The sequence below is a fragment of the Lactuca virosa genome, chromosome 6 (genome assembly GCF_052849685.1).
Source record: "Lactuca virosa cultivar CGN04683 chromosome 6, Lactuca_virosa_CGN04683_v6, whole genome shotgun sequence".
Lineage (NCBI taxonomy): Eukaryota > Viridiplantae > Streptophyta > Magnoliopsida > Asterales > Asteraceae > Lactuca > Lactuca virosa.
Window position 1 is genome coordinate 8564734 of NC_136431.1, and position 8433 is coordinate 8573166.

General features: G+C 31.5%; 1 protein-coding gene and 1 long non-coding RNA gene across 2 annotated transcripts; one reads left to right on the plus strand and one right to left on the minus strand.

Annotated features, from left to right (window-relative positions):
* The first annotated feature begins 1921 nt into the window (after positions 1 to 1921).
* Positions 1922 to 3935, plus strand: LOC145118677 (uncharacterized). Its single transcript, XR_013713406.1, has 3 exons — positions 1922 to 2072; positions 2924 to 3159; positions 3893 to 3935. It is a non-coding gene; the product is annotated as an uncharacterized LOC145118677 (long non-coding RNA).
* NAC007 (NAC family transcription factor) lies at positions 3770 to 7752 on the minus strand. Its single transcript, XM_079054370.1, has 4 exons — positions 7076 to 7752; positions 5245 to 5434; positions 4761 to 5032; positions 3770 to 4443 (listed from the first exon to the last, which is right to left on the minus strand). The coding sequence occupies exons 2-4, from the start codon at positions 5402 to 5404 to the stop codon at positions 3883 to 3885; spliced, it is 993 nt and encodes a 330-aa protein (XP_078910496.1). The 5' UTR covers positions 5405 to 5434; positions 7076 to 7752; the 3' UTR covers positions 3770 to 3882.
* Positions 7753 to 8433: the final 681 nt, after the last annotated feature.

Here is an 8433-nt window from a genome sequence, read left to right on the forward strand (position 1 = left end):
ATATATATATATATATATATATATATATATATATATATAGAAAGAGAGAGAGAGAGAGAGAGAGAGAGAGAAAGAGAGAAAGAGAGAGAGAGAGAGAGAGAGAGAAAGAGAGAGAGAGAAAAGTGAATATACCCTTAACGGTATATAAGCATAGATGCTCAAACCAATCATAATACGTCGTTTTGTTTGATATATTCATTATAATGTTCTTAAACTTCAATCCCTAACTTGATTTACTTTCAAGATTTTCAAAATTTCACTATTATCTTCCTCTTACATCACATCTTTTTGCCGAACATCTATTAGCTATATATATTATAGTTGAAAATGAAAATTATGTAAGAGGAAGATAAATGTAAAATTTATAAAAATGTTGGAAGTAAATCAAGTTAGAAGTTGAATTATAAGAATATTGGACAATTACAATGTATATATATGATACAAAACGACGTAGTATGACCATTTGGTTACCTAAGCTTATGTACCCTTAAATGTATATTCACTTTTCTCATATATATATATATATATATATATATATATATATATATATATATATATATATATATATATATATATATATATATATACAACCTCTTTTGAGAACAAAAAAACAAGAGAACTTGAGAACTATTAATCCAAACATCATTTTTCAAAATAAAAACCAAATATGTTAACAAAATGCAGTGTCCAAGACATATATGGACTATATATATAAAAAAAAGATTTAACGTTTTTTTTTCGAAGAATGTTCATATATATGCACTGCTGATGCATGCATGCATATATGCATTCACAGTCAATATGACTGCTGATACATGCATGCATATATGTGTCCGTAGTCTATATGACTGCTGATTCATCCGTCCACAATTCGTATGACTGTTGATTCATATGCGTCCACAGTCCATATGACTGCTGACGTGTAGTTTTCAACTATTGATGTCTAGTTCGTAAGTTTTTATGTTTTTTTTTAGTTTTCACAATAACCCAACTATATATATATATATATATATATATATATATATATATATATATATATATAAACCAATAAATAATACCTAACCCAAACCATGCCTTGGGGAAAAAGTATTTGAAAATAAAACCAGTCTAAATTTAAATGTAAGCAAGCATTTACAATAGGAGTTTTTTCAAGAATTTTTTCGAAAAACTTTTATAAATTAAGAAAACTATTGTCAGAGCTTTTTTTTAATTATAAGTTTTTTAGTATGCTTTTTAGAGCATCACAACAAAAATAAAAATAAAAATAAAAAGAAACTTTTGAAAAAGCTCTCAAGAAACTTCTATGAACTCTTAATTAATACAGTAAGTCGTAAGCAAGAGGTGTTAAATTTTTTGTATGGGACCTTAGATTTTTAACTAATTAAAATGAATAATTAACTAATGAAAAAAATGAAAAAGCTTACCTTTTTTTTTAATGGCCTTTATATTTTGAGTTTTTTTATAGATAAATTAAAAAGCTCTCTAATGTCAATGAAAGGAGTCCTTTGGTAAACGAGAAGTGATAATTCAGTAAGGGTGCTACTATTAAGACACCTTTTAGACACCTTTAGACACCTTGTAGACCATTTTATCAAAAGTCAATCAATAGATAACTATTTATAATCAGCTTTTTAAAAAAACAATGTAATTTTAACCAATAAAAATACTTTAAAAATTAAATAGGATGTCTAAATGGTAAAATAGGGTGTCCATTTAGCCCACCCCTTCAGTAATTCAGTAATTCTGGTTAATGATTTAGGCCTGTGTGGGTTTGTGTGTATTTTGTTATGTTTGTACAAATGCATATATGAGTACTTCAAGAAGTGCACGCCTCATGATGATGTCCTCTGTGAAGTTGGCATCGCGTAAAAGGAAATTTTTGCAAAAAACTACAAAACATTCTTCTTCAATTCAACTCAATTCTTGTCTTTCTTTCCTCAACACCGAAGATCCAATTTCAACAATTCCGTCGGATTCAGTGTAAAATTCTACTTTTACTCCTAGATTCTTTCAGTCAATTTATCGTTTCATCCTGGGATGAATTGAAGCCAACTTTATTTGGATGGTGACTGGTGAGTCATTCATCTGTCTAAGCATTTCCTGTTATATTTTGTCTCAATACTTTCACTTCTTTCTTTAGAATATGTCTAGTTTTGGTTCAAATTGCATGCTTCCATGCCGGACAGCTTGCAACTTGCTAGTGAAAGGCTCCATTTTTGGTTCATGACAATCTTTTTGCTCATTTGAGCTATTAAAATAACAAGCTATGTTCAGTGACCAATTATGTATGTACGGAAATTAATATATATCCGCATACTATATCTTTCCTACCTTTTCTTTCGTTTTCACACAAGCATGTTTGTTCATACCTTTTTCTTTCGTTTTCACACAAGTGTGTTTGTTCACGCCAAAAAGATATTATGTTGTTTGCCATCTAGTTTTCTTACTTATGTGGGTTCGGCTTCAATAAGACCAGCATTTATAGAAGAAACTATATCATTATATTTCTCCATATACGAATGATCACATTTGAAAGCGGTATATTTTCATCTATCTCTCTCTATCTCTCTCATGAGTCATGACTTTCCATTAATGGCGACCCTTTGTTTGCGTATTATAAATACAGGAACTGCTAATAGATAACCTTTGAGGATAGAATATTGAGATTTTTTTTATCAACATCATGCAATAAGAGGTCCGATCCATGCATGAGCTGTTAATTCGAGTTGTAAGGCTAACATGATTTTTTTATCAGCATCATTCCAATATTCTTTTCATGTTTCACCAAACTATACCTTCTCCAATTATCATGAAATCTTTTGTACTTCGCACTTCAATATTCTCTCTATATACTCATCCATGTAACAGACTCCATAAGTTATATTGTCAGAACTCACAATCATTTTTACATTCTTGTAATCAGTTGTGAACCGGAGAAACAAAATGGTGGTGGTGGTGGAGGTGCTGCTTAAACATCATTCCACTAAGCTCGGGACAATTTAGAAAGCGTCAAGGGCTTGCTAACATCTCTTGACACATACTCAAGTGTGGGATTTCATCCAACTGCGGATTTGTGCATTTATGACCCTGAGGAAGTTCTTAGTTCTTACTGTTTATATAAAAGTGATCACATTCTTCATTCTTTCATGCTTAAACTAAGTAAGATTGTTTCTGGTTCATGTATTGTCTTCTTTTTCCGGTTGTCTACGTCATTTTAACACTAAATGATCATCAAGGAGCAAAGGATGTTAAAGAACCATAGTAAAAATAATGTTTTACAACTCGGAAAAAGATCTTTGTGAAGCAAACAAATTAACATGAAGAAGTATACTATTAATATGAACCAAATCAACATTAGGCTTGACAAGCAACTTTTTAGCTGCAATAATTAAGGACACAAATTAACATATAGATTAAACACTTTCATTCCCTTGTTAATTAGTCTTAACAAATAAGAACATTCATAATACGTACACACATACATACATTAGAAATATGTTATATGAATTACATACATATATACTTAGCTAGTTAACAAAGCTTAGTCCGATAAGTTTCTTAGAACCGTTCACGACCCACATTAAAACTATTTTTATTGATGACCTTGACTGACCCAACCGGTCATCAATAACATATATATATATATATATATATATATATATATATATATATATATATATATATATATATATATATATATATATATATATATATATATATATATATATATATATATATATATATATATATACTTGCATTAATTCATGCATTCTAGTCACCATAATATATTTTCCAAACTTTGATATTCATACATGCATTCTAGTCTTTTTCTTTCTTTTTCTTGTTGATGTAATTAGAAACTCATTTATGTTTCTAAATTAATTATTTCCAGAGATCAGCCTGGCAAGTGGAGGTGGATATGGAAGCACATTCGGAAGCCATTTCGTCACTCTTTGAATCACTTAAAAGCATGTTCATATGTTCAGTCATTTGAAGAGATGATGGAGGAGGATTTGAAGGATCTTGATCATTACTAAGCTGAGAAGCAACAAACTTATCAAGTACTCGCCAGTCAGTTAATTGAAGATCTTGTTCACCAATATTGTTACCATAAAGCAAGTTGATGTTTAACTGTTGAGTTGATGGATGAAAAGTGGTAGAAACAGGCTGTTGAATTTTTGGAGATTCTAATTGAGGAAGCTGGAGAAAAGAGTGATCTTGAGGCAAGTTGTAATGCAATTGATCAAGTTCAGATTTTGCAGGAAACTGGTGATGATGGTATGAAGTATTTGAAGTGTAAGGGTGGGTAATCCTTCTTGGCGATTCAAAATTTGGCATGAATGAGACTTGATCATCAAACCAGCCTAATGAATCATGTTCATCCATCCTACGTACAGTTGTTATTCGTTTCTTGAATACCCTACATACAACCCACCCTTCTTCCTGTCGCAAATAAAACAAAAATGTCACTTCATCACAATATACAACATGATCAGATAATTTCTTTATTTTGAAGGTGGGTCCCAAGAATTAATATCAACCTGCTAAGAACCAAATTAAAGCATGTGAGCATATGCACACACACTCCTACCTGACCAAAAATACATCAACATTACATAATCAAAACGCCAATATTGGATCTACTTTGTTTTTCGGGTTCAAGAAAATTTGTGGAGAATAAAACTAACATGTAGCTTTTTGATAAATCTAAACAAAAAATATATGATAGCAAGGTTAATAATGGATGTATAATATCTTGCCTGAGTTGTTCCATTTTCATTTGTTTCAAGTCTATACTCGTGCATGATCCAATCAGATTTCTGTCCATTTGGGGCTCGACCTTTGTAAAACACCAAGGTCTTTCTCATGCCAACTAGATTATTCTTAGAGTATATGGCCTTGTCCCTTCCAGTGGCTTTCCAAAACCCGGCTTTTGTAGCTCTATTTGTGCGAGTTCCTGTTGGGTACTTTTTATCCTTGTGGCTAAAGAAATACCATTCGTTTTGCTCCTCAGTTCCTAGCTTGCATAAATCTGTTCATAATGATAAAAAAAAATGTTAAAAGGACTATAACAACATACTTAAAATAAGTGTCAAATTACGGCTCAGAAAATTTTGCATCCATGGAATAAGTAACACACAGTGAAGTTGTATTTGACAACTCATAAATGTATCAACAGATTTTCTTGGAATGCAAGTTTTTCAGGAACCTCTAGCTAACTTGGTGCATGATGAACTGATGCACCTTGAAGGTCCCATGGCTCAATTCTATAGAGATCAATGTCTTTAATAACATCAAGATCAATTCTTTTTGATGCAATCTTTTTTCTGAGGTAATAATCTACAAGTTCTTCATCAGTTGGGTGGAATCTAAAACCGGGAGGAACGTGTGAAAAGTTATTCATATTCTGCAACTTATGTGCTCGATCGATCACCTGCATTTGAGATGATGCATCATTAATATTTAGTGGTTGAGGTGCATACACATAAAATATATCTTATATATCCTGCATACAATTTCTATTAATATGATCATATAAACTAGTGTAAAAGACATCCAAAGAAATTTCTATCTACACACATACATGTATGTAATATGGTATTTCCGTATGTAGGTATGCAAACTGAATAGAGCACAAACTCAAATGACACTGAAGCAACATGAACTATGAAAACTACAGATTTACATATATGATTCATTTCAGTTCTTTTAACAGGAAATGCATTAATAAAACTTCCACTCTAGCTAGAGAGGACAAAACAACAGAAATTACAAGTATGGTACATACATGTCTAACCCTGTTAAAAGTTAATCATGAAATAAACTACACACAAGAATAAAAAAATGTAAAGCAAGGAAGATATATATGAAAGGGGTAAAGGGAAACACATTAGATTTAAATAGAAAATAGTGGCCAAGGTGTCTCTGGTCATATCAATTGTTGTGAAAATGTGTCCATAGCCAAATGGTTGAGGGTTTAAGTCTGGTTTGGGACGAAGGTATAGACATAAGAGTAGATTTACACTAGTACAAATAAGTTCATTTCTTGATCATCCGTTGAGAAAAGGGAACTTTCTTAATGAAAATAATCTTTTTGACAAGGAGAGAAGATAAGTTTCATTTTATCAATGTAGAAAGTTCATTAAGTTTTCACAAGTCTTTCTGGTCCTCTTCACACTTGGAGCTTTAAAGCAACCTTGAGGAGGGATCGAAGAACCAATTATCTAATTAACAAGAATCTTACTCTTCATGTCCCTTCAAGATATCGATTATGTTGAAAAGATGAGCTTAATCTCATGTGTAAATTTGCATGAGAGAGAGAGAGAGAGAGAGAGAGAGAGAGTACCAATTATTAATTTGCCTGATCAACCACATGAATCTCTACGAACTCTTAGATTATAAGTTCAAGTTTAAAGACATGCATCAATGTATAATAGCTAGCTTTTGTATAGTTCAAGAAAAAAAAACATGTGTATGGTAGAACATATGAATCTCATGTGAAAATGAAACTGAATGTAGATGCCATGCATTCTAATGAAGAAGAAACCTTTTATTACTTGATAATAAAGATAAAACTACTCAAGTGTGCTTTTTCATGGGGATGCCACTCAAGTTTTCACCACTAAACAAAAGTGAAAACTAAATAATAATGCACAACCAAAATATACGAGCACTTTACTTTGTGAACCCGGTAATATGCTTCAATTCTATGCAAATATAGTAGTGAAATTGTTATTAAATATAATTAAAAGGGACATTTTTTTTCTCCCTTATAGATATCCAGCAAGAAGACCAGTTCCATACCTTAATTAGAAATTAGAGGGAAACAAAAAAGAAATGAACTTAATTATCAAGATGGGCTTTCATGATAAATAAGAGACATAATCGCATGAACTTCCAATTCGTGATCAATCCAACAAAAAATTAAAATAAAATAGAAATTTTTAGTATAGGTCCTAATTGAATATCTCAAATATATTGGGAAACTCATGAAGAAAACCCGATTAAAACAGGTACACACATAGAAGAAAAGATTGGAGATGAAGAACATAAAAGAATTAATAAAAAAGAAAACCTTGGAAATGATGAAGTACTTCACTTAGGTCGATCTTGCTCTTCTTCTTCGAGAGGCTGAAGAGAGAGGATTTTCAGAACAAGTGTCCTCAGCTTCAGTTAATAAACAAACAAAAGGAGACAAAAAACGAAAAAAGAAACAATGAACAGAAGGAATGTTTATTGGACCAAAAAGGGTTTTAATTTCCTCGGGAATTGAAGTGAAAGAAACTTGTCTTTTTGTCTCTCAAAAATGACATCAGATCCCAAAGAACTCAAACCCTAACAAAACAAACACAAACTGAAAGAATGAATACAAGGGTTTCTCACTTAGTTTATACTAGTGGTATAAAAGTGGGGTTCATTGGGTATGGAGGAAGAGTTAGCTGGATTGTCGGAAAAGCTTCCCGTGAAAAAAGGAAAGAAGATGATGATAATGCGGCGGTGATATACTACACCTCAACGCCAACCACCACCCACCACCAGCTACTGATGGTGATGTACAGCACCAATTTATATAGATACACAACTAGATTTTTATGTTTTCTGACCACTTTCTTTCTTTCTTTCAGATATTTATGTTGCAGGAGAGAGAGAGAGAGAGAGAGAGAGAGAGAGAGAGAGAGAGAGAGAGAGAGAGAGATGAGTGAGGTTTAAGAATGTGATGGCATGGGATCACTTAAACAATCCCCACACCCACAGACGCAGACCAAAAAGAATGTTTGGGAAGATTTCCTCTTTAGGGGTCTTCAGTTTCAAACTTTCATATAACAACATGACAATTATATATACTTATATTTTAATAATTAATGTTCTTTTTATCGGTAAGAGAAATTAAATAGCATCCTATTTTTTGTTCCTAATATCTTCCTATCTATTTTAGACGGTGACAAGTGTCATTAAATTTAATTTAAATTTGATTGAGATTTTGAATTTATACACTTGTCATCATTTTAAATAGGTAGGAACAAAAGATGTGTCATTAAATTTAATTTAAATTTGATTGAGATTTTGAATTTGTACATTTATCATCATCTTAAATAGATAGGAAGAAAAGTGGGAACAAAAGGTAGGATCATATTTAATTTTTCTATATGTAAAACACAATGTAACAATTAGTATTATCGATTTTTATTTTACCGGCCTTTATTAATTCACTCCTCATCCTTTTCATCTTCGTATCAATAACTTTCTTTTATTCAATTACAAAATTAGTCATGCGATTTTCTCTTTGTTTTATATAAAATTACATCAACTCTTTCCATTCTAATGGAAAGATTATCGCAAGAGCATTTATACATTGCACGTGCAGCGGAGCATTAGCTGGTGAGGTCTAGTATTTTGCTTGAAGAATGATAATGACATTAATAAGATATAACA

Excerpts from the sequence above, each read along its gene's own strand:
- NAC007 (XM_079054370.1), bottom strand. The coding sequence starts at position 5,404 with ATGAATAACTTTTCACACGTTCCTCCCGGTTTTAGATTCCACCCAACT. Across the intron at positions 5,033-5,244 it reads TGAGCCATGGGACCTTCAAG|ATTTATGCAAGCTAGGAACT; the intron begins GTGCATCAGTTC and ends CATTATGAACAG. Across the intron at positions 4,444-4,760 it reads ATGAAAATGGAACAACTCAG|GAAGAAGGGTGGGTTGTATG; the intron begins GCAAGATATTAT and ends TATTTGCGACAG.